General features: G+C 40.5%; 1 protein-coding gene across 2 annotated transcripts in view; it reads right to left on the bottom strand.

Annotated features, from left to right (window-relative positions):
• ASAP2 (ArfGAP with SH3 domain, ankyrin repeat and PH domain 2) overlaps positions 1-14,867 on the bottom strand; it is a 114,568-nt gene that overhangs the window by 67,170 nt on the left and 32,531 nt on the right. For both annotated transcript variants that reach the window (XM_063314352.1, XM_063314343.1), the window contains exons 3-5: positions 13,331-13,476; positions 5,142-5,216; positions 123-172 (exon numbers count right to left, since the gene is read on the bottom strand). In XM_063314352.1, the coding sequence (XP_063170422.1) occupies positions 123-172; positions 5,142-5,216; positions 13,331-13,476 (271 nt within the window). The remainder of the gene's footprint in view (positions 1-122; positions 173-5,141; positions 5,217-13,330; positions 13,477-14,867) is intronic.

Below are 14,867 nucleotides of genomic sequence, written 5' to 3'. Positions count from 1 at the left end.
AAAAAAATGTAGGTGTAATACAATGTATCTAGTCAACTCAGTGACCCTTACTTTTGGATGAACAAGCAGAGAAAGAGACAATGTGTTACAAATTTGCTATGTATCAGAACGGAAGTACGTACACTTTGGTTTCATAGTCTTTCCATGCTTTATCAAAAGGCTTCTTCAAATCCTGTATAAATTAGAAGAAAATGTTAAACAGGCAAGTGACTATTTGTGCTGAAACTTTTTGTCTTTCTAATCACTTAGATTAAAAGCTGGTGAAGTATTTTTGGAATAAATGCTCCATCTTTAATTAGCTTCTTTAGTTTTTCTCAAATTAAAGTTTATACATTTGGAAGTCCAAGTATACTGGACGAAGGCTCAGTACTAGAGGTGTGCAAAGCCTTCAAAGGAAATGCTTTAGAAAGCATGCTTGTGAGAGTAACACACCTCTACTTGAAGCGTTAATTGAAACAGCTACTTCCTTTAGAAGGCTGCTCTGGATGTATGCACACAGCAATGCATGCATAGTCACTTCGCTTTGCTGGTAGTCCTGTACACACAGACTGCATCTAGATCACCAGAGATAATCTTCAAAACAGTTGTGTGAACCCTCCAGAAGTGGCAGCTTTATTACTTCAAGGAGTGGGAACTTGCTCCTGCTAACATACTTCTTTCAAATGTTTTGCACACTTTCACTCAATGTTCTCACATTTGATATTAATGTGAGTTTCTAGGTGCCTGAAGTTATATTAGACCTAGCCAGAGAGATGTTCATGTGAAAGTTGCTGATCTGTTCCACATTAAAAGACCAGATTTTATAACCCACCAAAATAAATACAGCCCATCCACACAGACAGCAACTCCCTGGGACTAATAAACCAAGCAATGTTCCTTTTTTTTGCTACAGCCTTCCAACGAGGTGAGTTTAGCAATCAAAATATAAGGCTGGAAGAGTGTTTTTGGTTGGATTTACACATTTTATGCCAAACCAAAATGTCTACACAATGGTCTAGTGTGATGTACGAACCCAACCTTTTCTCGTAAGGTTTTAGTGTGAACCAAATAAATTGATGTGACAAGCTAATGGAGAACTTCTTCTCTAGATAGCCTGCTCTATCTGCATTTCTGGTTTAAGTAGCAACACAGGATGCCCTATCTCCTGCCTATCTGTCTGGCGTCTGAGTCACAACCCCTCTTGCCGTCTAGAACAAAATTAAACTAAGCACTGACTTGACAGTGGGTGTGACAGCGTTATACACAAAGCCTAACACAGCACCCTTCAGCAAAGGATCGTTACCTTGTCGTGGTGCTGGAGCTTGAGCACCTCAATGATGCCATGAGCTAAACCGTGAAGGGCCACCCAAGACGGGAAGGTCAAGACAGACAGGTCAGACTAAATGCGATCCCTGGGGAAGGTAATGGCAACCCACCCCAGTATTCTTGCCGTGAAAACTAAATGGATCAGTACAACCAGAGGTATGTCGGTATACCATCAGAAGATGAGACTCCCAGGTCGGAAGATGGTCAAAATGCTACTGGGGAGGAACAGAGGATGGGTTCAACTAGCCCCAGACGTGATGACGCAGCTAGCTCAAAGCCGAAAGGACGGCTAGCGGCCGACAGTGCTGGTGGTGAACGGTGAATCCGATGTTCTAAGGATCAACACACCATTGGAGCCTGGAATGTAAGATCTATGAGCCAGGGCAAATTGGATGTGGTTCTTGGTGAGATGTCAAGATTAAAGATAGACATTTTGGGCGTCAGTGAACTGAAATGGACTGGAATGGGCCACTTCACATCAAATGATCACCAGATCTACTACTGTGGACAAGAGGACCACAGAAGAAATGGAGTAGCCTTCATAATTAATAGCAAAGTGGCTAAAGCAGTGCTTGGATACAATCCAAAAAACGACAGAATGATCTCAATTCGAATTCAGGGTAAGCTATCTAACATCACAGTGATCCAAATATACGCCCCAACCACAGATGCTGAAGAAGCTGAAGTAGAGCAGTTCTATGAGGACCTGCAGCACCTACTGGACAACACGCCTAAAAGAGATGGTATTTTCATCACGGGAGACTGGAATGCTAAGGTGGGCAGTCAAATGACACCTGGAATTACAGGTAAGTATGGCCTGGGAGAACAAAACGAAGCACGACATAGGCTGATAGAATTTTGCCAAGACAACTCACTCTGCATAACAAACACTCTCTTCCAACAACCTAAGAGGCGGCTTTATACATGGACTTCCCCAGATGGACAACACCGAAATCAGATTGACTACATCCTTTGCAGCCAAAGGTGGCGGACATCTATACAGTCGGTAAAAACAAGACCTGGAGCTGACTGTAGTTCAGATCACGAACTTCTTCTTGCACAATTTAGGATCAGACTAAAGAGATTAGGGAAGACCCACAGATCAGCTAATATTCCTAAGGAATATGCAGTGGAGGTGAAGAATAGATTTAAGGGACTGGACTTAGTAGATAGGGTCCCGGAAGAACTATGGACAGAAGTTCGCAACATTGTTCAGGAGGCGGCAACAAAATACGTCCCAAAGAAAGAGAAAACCAAGAAGGCAAAATGGCTGTCTGCTGAGACACTAGAAGTAGCCCAAGAAAGAAGGAAAGCAAAAGGCAACTGTGATAGGGGGAGATATGCCCAATTAAATGCAAAATTCCAGAGGCTAGCCAGAAGAGATAAGGAATTATTTTTAAACAAGCAATGCGTGAAGTGGAAGAAGACAATAGAATAGGAAGGACAAGAGACCTCTTCCAGTAAATTAGAAACATTGGAGGTAAATTCCAGGCAAAAATGGGTATGATCAAAAACAAAGATGGCAAGGGCCTAACAGAAGAAGAAGAGGTCAAGAAAAGGTGGCAAGAATAAATGGAAGACCTGTATAGGAAGGATAACAATATCGGGGATAGCTTTGACGGTGTGGTCAGGGAGCTAGAGCCAGACATCCTGAAGAGTGAGGTTGAATGGGCCTTAAGAAGCATTGCTAATAACAAGGCAGCAGGAGACGACGGCATCCCAGCTGAACTATTCAAAATCTTGCAAGATGATGCTGTCAAGGTAATGCATGCTATATGCCAGCAAATTTGGAAAACACAAGAATGGCCATCAGACTGGAAAAAATCAACTTATATCCCCATACCAAAAAAGGGAAACAATAAAGAATGTTCAAACTATCGAACAGTGGCACTCATTTCACATGTCAGCAAGGTAATGCTCAAGATCCTGCAAGGTAGACTTCAGCAATTCATGGAGCGAGAATTGCCAGATGTACAAGCTGGGTTTAGAAAAGGCAGAGGAACTAGGGACCAAATTGCCAATATCCGATGGATAATGGAAAAAGCCAGGGAGTTTCAGAAAAACATCTATTTCTCTTTTATTGACTATTCTAAAGCCTTTGACTGTGTAGACAACAAATTGTGGCAAGTTCTTAGTGGTATGGGGATACCAAGTCATCTTGTCTGCCTCCTGAAGAATCTGTATAACGACCAAGTAGCAACAGTAAGAACAGACCACGGAACAACGGACTGGTTTAAGATTGGGAAAGGAGTACGGCAGGGCTGTATACTCTCACCCTACCCATTCAACTTGTACGCAGAACACATCATGCAACATGCTGGGCTTGAGGAATCCAAGGCTGGAGTTAAAATCTCTGGAAGAAACATTAACCATCTCAGATATGCAGATGATACCACTTCGATGGCTGAAAGCAAAGAGGAACTGAAGAGCCTTATGATGAAGGTGAAAGAAGAAAGTGCAAAAGCTGGCTTGCAGCTAAACCTCAAAAAAACCAAGATTATGGCAACCAGCTTGATTGATAACTGGCAAATAGAGGGAGAAAATGTAGAAGCAGTGAAATTCCTAGGTGCAAAGATTACTGCAGATGCTGACTGCAGTCAGGAAATCAGAAGACGTTTAATCCTTGGGAGAAGAGCAATGACAAATCTCGATAAAATAGTTAAGAGCAGAGACATCACACTGACAACAAAGGTCTGCATAGTTAAAGCAATGGTGTTCCCTATAGTAACATATGGCTGCGAGAGCTGGACCATAAGGAAGGCTGAGAGAAGGAAGATAGATGCTTTGGAACTGTGGTGTTGGAGGAAAATTCTGAGAGTGCCTTGGACTGCAAGAAGATCAGGCCAGTCCATACTCCAGGAAATAAAGCCAGACTGCTCACTTGAGGGAATGATATTCAAGGCAAAACTGAAATACTTTGGCCACATAATGAGAAGACAGGACACCCTGGAGAAGATGCTGATGCTAGGGAGAGTGGAGGGCAAAAGGAAGAGGGGCCGACCAAGGGCAAGGTGGATGGATGATATTCTAGAGGTGACGGACTCGTCCCTGGGGGAGCTGGGGGTGTTGACGACCAACAGGAAGCTCTGGCGTGGGCTGGTCCATGAAGTCACGAAGAGTCGGAAGCGACTGAACGAATAAACAACAACGAACTCAGCACCAGTCACACATATGGTATTTACTTATAGGTGCTGGACCATATGATGTTGGAAACCAAAGTCAGCCATGATTTCCTGGTCAACCTCTGTGTCGGCTAGAACCCCAGCCAGCTCTGCAGTTCATGGTTGGGTAACATTTTTTGCCTTTTTTTAAAAAAAAGAATGTTTTTTAAAGCATATTCCAATTGGGGTCAAGAAACACTGCTCACAAGTTGAGGAAAAACTGAACTCCTGTACCTTCATGGCATCTTTATTTCAGTATTTTTTGATGGGAACTAAAGTGAAAAAGTATCTTCAGCTTCCCATCTCTATGACTGGAGGGCAGATCACTATCACTACCCTTCAGTGAATACTGTAAAAGAACAAGTGTAATGCTTTTGACTCATTTGCTTAATTGTGTTCTCTTTATCTAGTTTTAGGACTTGTGTGGAGAACAGATGTTTTAGGTTATATTTATGCAGAAATATTTAAAATTCAAAAGGGTTCACAAACCTTTAAACACCGCTGTACATTAGTTCTAAAATAAATCACTACATCTAAAATGAAAACTAGTCCATCTAGAAGGATAGGGCAGTTGGAAATGGTAACAAAGAAGTATGTTTTTCTCCAGCACCAACTGTAACATGTACTTATGCTAATAATTAAATAATTTATTAAAAATAGAGACACATAACATACCCCTTTTACTCCTTTTAGATCACCCTTTAGCAAACTGTCCAGTGGAAACGTAATTATATTGTTCATGTTCTGGATCTACAAGAAAAAAAATCGTTGTAAGCTACAAAGCATTTAAATATTTCTAAACAAATATCTAGTTACAGTCAGGACCAGAAATATTGGAACAAGGATAACTGTTTTGGCATTTGGCCTCTGTACACCACCACACTGAAGTTGAAAGGAAACACACCCAGGTGGGAGCCAAGTCAGGACTTTCAGCTGTAATTCAAGAGGTTTGACAAAAGTGGGGCACTAACCATTCAGGAAGTACAGCCAGGCGCATACACACACACCCATCATTGACAGCTCATAAGTAATGGAATGAATGGCTGACTGCATGGCCAGGTGTGGCCTGTTTCCTGCATACCTGTCATGAGCACTGATGGTGAGCAGGAGGGGGCCCCTATCCAGGGGGGAAAATGCATGCGTAGTAGTGAGAATTTGAGCTGTCATTCAGAGAGACACAGAACAGACCCGCCTTGACTTTTGGGGTTTATCTGTCTGGGTTTTTCCCACGCTTCTTCAGTTTGTTAGGATTTTCTGTCTAATGTAGCAGTAACAAAACACTAGAGACCTATTCCTTGTCTTGGCGTGGTTCCTGCTTGTTAGGACAGTACCCCATGACCATCAAGCAGATAAAAGGCCTGGAAGTAGTTCTGAGCGTTACATTTGCCTTTGGTAGCTGTTCACTGGAACTCTCAACATGAGGTCCAAAGAGGTGTCCATGCGAGTGAAGGAGGCCATCATTAGGCTGAGAAAACAAAATAAACCCATCAGAGAAATAGCAAAAACATTGGGAGTGGCCAGTACAACAGTTTGGAAATTCCTGAAAAAGAAGGAATTAACTGGCAAGCTCAGCAACAGCAAAAGCACTGGAAGACCACAGAAGACAACTAAAGTGGATGACTGCAGAATTCTGCTCATGGTGAAGAGGAACCTTTTCACAACATCTAGGCAGGTTGAGAATGCTCTTGAGGAGGTAGGAATGTCATTGTCAACATCTACAGTCAAGAGACGGCTTTATGAATGTAAATACAGAGGCTTCACAACAAGGTGCAAACCACTGGTAATGCTCAAGAACAGAAAGGCCAAATTAGACTTTGCCAGCAAACACCTAAAAAAGCCTGCCCAGTTCTGGAATAAGATTCTTTGGGCTGATGAAACCAAGATTAACTTGCACCAGAATGATGCGAAGAGAAAAGTATGGAGAAGGAAAGGAACACTCACGATCCAAAGCATACCACATCATCTGTCAACATGGTGGAGGCAGCGTTATAGCATGGGCATGTATGGCTGCCAACGGAACCGGGTCACTGGTGTTTATTGATGACCTGAGTGCTGATAAAAGCAGCAGGATGAATTCTGAAGTGTATAGGGCTATACTTTCTGCTCAGATTCAGCCAAATGCTGCTGCCAAACCGATAGGACGCCGCTTCATATTGCAGATGGATAATGACCCAAAACATACAGCCAAAGCTACCCAAGAGTTTCTCAGGGCAAAGAAGTGGGATGTTCTTCAATGGCCAGGTCAGTCACCTGATCTCAACCCAACAGAGCAAGCTTTTCACTTACTGAAGACAAGACTGAAGGCAGAAAGACCCGCAAACAAGCAGCAGCTGAAGGCAGCTGCAGTAAAGGCCTGGCAAAGCATCTTGCTGGAGGAAACTCAGCATTTGGTCATGTCCATGGGTTCCAGACTTCAGGCAGTCATTGACTGCAAAGGGTTTTCATCCAGGTATTAAAGGCGATCCTCATGTTTGTGATGATGTTGGTTTGTTCCATTACTTATGAGCCACCAACGATGGTGTGTGTGTGTATGCCCCTGGCTGTACTTCCTGAGTGGTTAGTGCCCCACTTTTGTCAAACTCCTTGAATTACAGCTGAAAGTCCTGACTTGGCTCCCACCTGGGTGTGTTTCCTTTCAACTTCAATGTGGTGGTGTACAGAGGCCAAATGCCAAAACGGTTATCCTTGTTCCAATATTTCTGGTCCTGACTGTATTTGGGTTAATTCAGTAAATCATGAAGTTAACCATGAATTTAGTGTGTTGTGGAAACACAGCCTTGCAAAATTCATGTTATATTTAATAGCTTTTTTGGCTGTTAAATACAATGATAAATACAATTATGTAACATGATTTCAAACAGGGAGGAGAGATACACCACGTTTTCTTGCACCCACTGTAAAGAAGATCATAAGTCACTTCTTTAAATATATTTTTCTTCTTTTTTCTTTTCCTTTTTTTCTTTTTTCTGCACTCTCTATATTTTCTTTATATTTCTTTTTCCTCTATTTCTCTTTCCCTCTTTAATTTCATTTTGTATTAGCTTTTATTACTGTTAAAAATCTTTAATAAAAATCATTAGAAAAAAAACATGGAAAAGCAAAGCAAGTTTTCCAAAAGGTTTCTGAACTCAGGAAGAAGTTTCAACCTCAAATTGGTATACCAAAGGATGCCAACAGACGAACAGTAACCAATTCAAAGAAGATCAAGCAAAGATGGAAGGAGTATACTGAAAGGTTGTACAATAGATAGCCAAGATACCTTAGAAGATATTCCCTACCTAGAAGACACTCTAGTACTAGAAGATGAAGTTAGAGGAGCACTGGGTCACTACTAAATCATACGTCTACAGGAATAGAATACCCACAGAAATATGGCAAGAAACAGAAGAATCAGTCAAGGTTCTAACCAAGCTATGTCAGAAATCTGGAGAACGACAGTGGCCAACAGTTTGGAAAAGATTAATCTACATTCCAATTCCCAAAAAAAAAAAGGAACTTAGCAGAGTATGTAAACCATTGTACGGTATTCTCAATTTCAAATGTTAGCAAAATAATACTTAGGATTATCAAACACAGGTTAGAAACCTCCACAGAAAAAGAGATGTCAGATTTATTTATTATTTAGTTATTTAAATTCATTGGCTGCCTATCTCCAGCGGACTCTTCAGATGTTGAAGCTGGCTTTAGAAAGGACCAAGGAACATGAAATATGATTGCTGATGCATACTAGATAATTAAGAAAGGCAAAGAATACCCAACATAATTCAGTATGTGCTTCTTTGATTATAGAAATTGACTGTGTCAATCACATCAAGCTGTGGAATGTGCTTAGAAAAATGGGAATCCGAGAACATCTCATTGTCCTCATGAGAAACCTGTTTATAGGTGAGAAGCCAAAGTATGGACACAACATAGTGAAACAGACTGGCTCCAGGCTGGAGAACAAGTGAGGTTGCTAGCTGCTCCTGGGTATACTTCAAAGTGCTGGTCATTACTTCTCAACCCCTACAGAGCAGAAGGCCTGGTTACTTGAGGGACTGCCTGCCTCCCATAGTATCTGCCTGGCCGACTTGATCTTGCAGGGTTGGTGTGCTCTGCGTTCCTTAGATAAAACAAGGTCACTGAAGAGGATCCTGGAAACATGCCTCCTCTGTAGCAGTACCTGCCCTCTGGAATGTTAGCTTGCCAAGATCCGGATGGCCCCCACTCTGCTGCTGTTTAGAAGAGCGGTGAAGATCTGGCTCTTCAGCCAAGCTTTTGGCAAGGGAGAACGGGACCCCTTGCTTCATTCCATCTGGTCTGTTGTTCTTGCCATCTTTTATCTTTTTTCTTCCTTTTATTGGTTTTATTGTGATTTCTTTGTTCTGACTGTTGTGAGCCTCCCAGAGTCATTTAGAATTGGACAGCATACAAGTTTAAATAATAACAACCACCTCAACCTAACCATTTGACTGGGTGGCATAAGTATCAAAGAAAATCTTGAGATGGTTTCTTTATTCAGAAATATCCAAGTGTAAATATTTAATATTACCAGCTACAACTTTTTGTATACTGCCTTCTAAATCAGAATTTAACCAATGAACCATGTACTCATCTGTGAGTCCTCTTTAGTAAACTAGCTGCCTTCTGTATAATTACATAAGCACTAAGGAAACAAGGGTTTTGAAATGGATGTCTGAGCAATGCAGATTGAGAAGCACACAGCCAATTAACATTGGCAAGCAACAGAACTTATCACTACTGTTCAACTGAGGAGAGTCTGGAAAAAAATACTAAGGGTAAAACTTAATGAGGTATTCCAGAGATAAAACAGCTTCCATTAAGAAAAAAGAATTCTCTTTCCTTGCTGTTCCTAAAAATATCCTCCAAACCCACTCTAGACAGTCCATGATCATCTTGAGCAGATTTTAAGGATACATTGAGACCTACAATAGATAGAAGAAACTCTGCTTGTATAATATTGGATTTCCTACATAACCTATGGCTTCTTGAAGAGGGGGTGCATCACTGACTTCTTCAAGGAAGGTGCCTTCACCTCGTCTCTCAAGGTTCCATTAACTACTGCCTTTACCCAACCCTCAGTCAACTCCTCAGAGGCTTTTATCAACCAGTAAGGGCAGGGATCCGGATAATAGGTGGCACAGCATAGCCAATATCGCACAGAACCATATCTACTTCCTCGGGATTTACAATCTCAGTCGCATCCTAGACAATTTACCAAGACATGGTCATGGTCACGTCATCAGGACTTGCCCAGCTGGCATCTAGCTCCACATGCTTAGGGAATTCCTGATCTTACTGCCTCAGTGTAAACTCAAACATGAGTCCATATCCAAGTTCAGTCCAATTTGCTCTTTGACTTTCACTAGCAGCACTTTAGGCATCTCCTGATTTGCTTCATTACCCAGAGCTCCTAAATAAACCTAGGAACACTGTCAGATCAGCAAACCAGAAGAGACCCATTAGGGTGCAATCCTGTCCAAGGCTGTTGTTGCCTCTCTTTTCCAGCAGGCAACTAAAGCCTTAGCAGAACTGCTCACCATAGCCTAAGGAAACTCCTTATATGCTTTCTGTAAGCAAAGTGGTTCCAATAGAAATGGGGTGGTGGTGGTGGTGGTGATTGAATAGTTCCACCCTCCCTGAAAAATTTGACAGCACCAGTCATATCCATAGCAATGTGAGAGTGATCTGACCATGACACAGGACAAAAAATATTGTCTTCTACCCTCAGATCATGCCACAAAAAACCAGATCTAATATATGGCCCCCTATGGGAGTTAGGCCTCAAATAATCTGGGACAGGTTCACAATTACCATGGTGTCCATGAATCCTGAGCTATCTCTTATCCATGAGAGATCCTGGATGAGGAGAGATTTATTACAGGCAGATCTGATATTCAGCAATAACAACCAGAGATTAAGAGGATCTGAGGTAACCTGGCTCTCAGGTTGTGAAAAAGTGCAAGGTCCCCTGTGCAGGCACCGAGTCATGCCTGACCCTTTGGGGAGACACTGCTTTTGCGACGTTTTCTTGGCAGACTATAGCAGGGTGGTTTGCCATTGCCTTCCCCAGCCATCACCTTCCCCAGCAAGCTGGGTACTCATTTTACCAACCTCAGAAGGATGGAAGGCTGAGTCGACCCGAGCCGGCTACCCGAAAATCCAGCTTCTGCTGGGATCAAACTTGGGTCGTGGGGAGAGTTTCAGTTGCAATACTGCCACCTACCACTCTGCGCCACACGAGGTTCTCAGGTTAAGAAGTAGGAATTGGTCTCAGGAGCCCAATCTCTCTTTGTCCATCACTACCTTATCTTCATTCCTTCCTCTATTAGAAAGTACCTCTAATATTTTGTTCAGCCCAATGTGAGGGATTATGGAAAAGCAGTGGCTGAAGCATTTGATTTATCTGGGAAGGGACAATGCAGTCCAAACATGAGAGACATGGGCAGAAAGCATTTCAAAGAAACTCTGCCTTAATTTACTCTTACAGTTTTCAAGAATCTGTATTTATACCAGATTTGTTTTAAAGAGTCCTGAAATCTGTGTTATTCTTGCTTCCTTGGTTTTGCTCGCTATGTGGGCTTCACATCCTAATATCTGCATACAAGCTTTCTACTTAATGTTGGAGGATCCTCCAGATTAATATGAAGAAACCACAGTGAATATGAACAAAGGATGGCTGACAAGTAAATAGTCAGCATTAAGTTAACCTGTCCTATATCTGTACAAAGTACCTTGAAATAGCCTGAAGCCATTTTCACACATGTCTTAAATAAAGCTGGAGGCTGTTGATACTACTGCATTAAAACACGAAGTGCCAGATAAACTAACAGAAGTTTTGACAAGAAAAAACAGCATGAATTGTCAAGAACCATGTTAACTTACTATTTTTGAAAGGTGCCTCAAGCATCAATTTCAAATAAAACAATGCAAACATCTTTTCTACCACAAAGGAAGTGGGAAATTTGAGCCCAACATACAAAAAGAGAAGTTTACTAGAAAGTGGAAAAAATAATGTATCTGTTTTATCTTACCCATATACCCACATATATGTATTTAAAATGTATTTTTATGCACAGACTCTAAAACAGAACAAGAGTTAAGAAACATGGTTAAAAGTATTGAAATAATAAAGTCTTGTATTACAATTTTTAAAACAGTAAAAGCTTAAGAGTCTTATTTGTTTCTCAAGTTGTGGAATTTCAGAACCTGTTTAACAGTTTTGTAACTTTACTAATAATACCACAGTCCTCATTGGTAGGACTTACTCTGAGGCTATATTTGTTTACTGTCAATCCTAAATATTATTTTTTTAAAAAGCAACCAGAGAGAGGGATGGAAAAGATACTTTTAAGTTTAGGATACTGAAATATGCCTTTACACCAATCCATCTGATAATTTAACTCTGGAAGTGTAATATGCCTTAAAAAAAGTATCGTGCATACTCACATATACGCCCATCTGTGGATAATCAGACCCTTAAATTTTTAACCAAAATACTATGAAAAATGCACCGCCCAGAGATAACCCAACCCTCAAAATTTTTTTAAGTTTTAATTTTCACAATTGGCTTATCCACAGGTGACACATTTTTCATGGTATTTTGGTTAAAAATCTGAGGGTCTGCTTATCCATGGATGGGCTTATCCACAAGTATATCCATGTACTTTAAATATATATATTACCATATATACTCGTGGATAAGCCCATCCTTGTATAAGCCAAACACAATTTTGGGTTGTATTTTGGCACCTAAAATTCTCGACTTATCCATGAGTATATACAGTAAATATTTTAAACGAGTTTAAAGCCAGGCTAAGCTGCTACAAAGAGCAAAGAACTAATTTACAAATTGTTTCCTTTGCCCTGTGCTGAATACAATTTTAGTATAGCAAGTAGAATGATTTAACTGAAATAAACAATGTTCAGGATGACGCTAACTAGGCCAAGTGGTACTTAATCCATAGCAGTTCTTATATTAATGCAATTCTTTATTTGATACTCTAGTCATCTGATTATAAGCAGACCTCTTATGACTGTGTTTAGATGCTAGGTATTTACATGTTTGAAACAAGTGTCCAGGATAGGATATATCCGCTAATGCATTACCCTAGTGCTTCAGTGGGGCAGAGATGTTAGGCTAGACCTATAAGAAGTTCACTATAATTTAACCATATTCAGATATTGCAGGGAAAGGTGTTTTTCAGCCGTTATACTGTTTAGAAATGTATACAGCAATGCTGGAAAAAAGTGTTCCAATTCCCCAGACATTAAGTATTATTTGATAAAGTATTAACTAAAGTATTATTTAACTGCTGTAATAATGGGAAGAGATGACAGCTTCTCAAGAGCCTAGCTAATGCCTTTTTGAAGTACCCCTTTCCACCTTCAGTTCAAACACAATCAACATTATCCCAAGATGCTATGCTGTGTCAGGTCAAAATGGGTCTTCCTCTCTGCACTGTCATTTCCAACTCCCATGCCAGGGCTGAGTTAAAGAAAAGCAATTAATGTTATAAAGCTTTAGAAAGAAAACAATGATAAGATGCTTCAAGCCCTTCCTTGAGAAAGCTAGATAACAAAGTTGTCCTGGGCAATAATTTACAATATTCACAGGATGCATACATGAAAGATTCCCCAACGGTATCTGATTTCAACTCTAAACAGTCACAATTTAAATCTCTGTTAGATAAGCTTCAGAAACAGATATTCAGTCCTTTTTCCTCACCAGAGAACAGCTAAGATCAATGTCTGTCAAAGCTCTGGCTTTGTAGGAGATCAAGCTTTTATATTTATATATTTCAGATTAAACTTAAAGCTACACTATACAATTTCAATTCTGTAATACATACTTTGTTTCTTACCAAGTTTTTGAAGAGCGCCGTCAATTCCTTTGTAAATACAGCAAATTTTAAAAATGCTGTTCCTAAATCTGGATCATCCCTACAGACGCAGTTGCCTCCAAATTTCTCCAAAGCTTGAGTATACTGCTCTTCATTTTCCACATGAGCTTCAAAGAGAACAAACAGTATGCTAATTCCAGTAACTACCAACAGATCCTCCACTGAAGTAAAAAGTGCAAGTATTGTACAAGTGCATTTGAATACATTTATTTATTTATTTATCGAATTTCTATCACCGCCCATCTCTCCCAAAAAGGGGACTCTGGGTGGTTAATGAATACATTCATTTAATTCACATATTTTTATACTTCTAAATTTCAAAACAATATAATAGTCCATGGTGTGCAACAGATTTTTCAAAAATAATAATTTATCTGAATAGAGAAAAGCAAGAGCGTTAAATTGCCATAACATGTACAAAAACCCTAAATTGATTCCAGTTGAATAATTCAAAATACAGGAATAAAAGATCTGGTCCAAAGAGTAAGTAACAGGGATGGTAAATCATCATCACCATTATCATCCCCATCTCTAAGTTTATCCCACATTTAATAAATGCAGCCTAGTCTATCATGATTATGCTCCACATTTCTGATAGCCTCATGAACAGATACAGCCCTCCCTTGTGAGCACTCATACAAAATTGCAGCCCCATGGCCTGCTAACGAACTCTTGTCCGTTCACTTCAATGGGAACTACATTTGTGCCACAGAATGAATGGAGAGGCCTGAAGGGTATTTCAGTGCTCCACTCAGTTCCATGAAGCAGGGTCACAAATACCAAACGTTACATGAAAAAGAAAACGTATTTTTAAAGAGATCAAATACAAGTAAGAGAAAGGAAACTCAAACATGCAAGGATATGATGAGAAGACAGAGTGCAAGCAGTTAGGATCCTTGGTGATATCTTATATTAGCATCCTAAAATATGATGCGTATTAATGAACTATGACACTTTACCATCCCCAGATAGTACTGTTACACTGGATAGGGATAGTGGGAGTGCTATACAGTATTTGAGGAACACTGAACTGGCAAAGATGTTAGCTATGTGTTTAAACAAGTGTGTTTATTCCAGTCTTCTTTATTTGAAGAAAAATTCAGTGGAAGTAGGATCAGATCCAGACTGGGCCCTGTGCTGGTATTTTGCTGAACAGTGCCTCTGGGAGTTATTTTACATAGGCTCCCAATGATTAGGGGCAGGCAATTTCACAGAGATGCTTCTATCTCCTCAATGACATCTGAAACCATTGGAAGTAGTTTCCAAAGGCCTGCTAAGACAGGGTCTTAGTTAGACCTAACTATAACTTGTCCTATTCCACTGTCACAGAAAACTATGATTAGAAGAAAACAGGAAAACAAGAGGAGTAAGGAATACCAAAACCTGTGATATATCCCTAATCCTGTCCCCCAACCCAAGGCTTGGAATTGTACATCATGACATCAGAAGTGAACACAAGGCGAGCACTTGCAGATAACTTCAGGCATTCAGTACGTGC

Source organism: Candoia aspera, chromosome 1 (genome assembly GCF_035149785.1).
Source record: "Candoia aspera isolate rCanAsp1 chromosome 1, rCanAsp1.hap2, whole genome shotgun sequence".
Lineage (NCBI taxonomy): Eukaryota > Metazoa > Chordata > Lepidosauria > Squamata > Boidae > Candoia > Candoia aspera.
The sequence above is the reverse complement of the archived record's forward strand: the minus strand, read 5'-3'. Positions and strand labels throughout refer to the sequence as shown.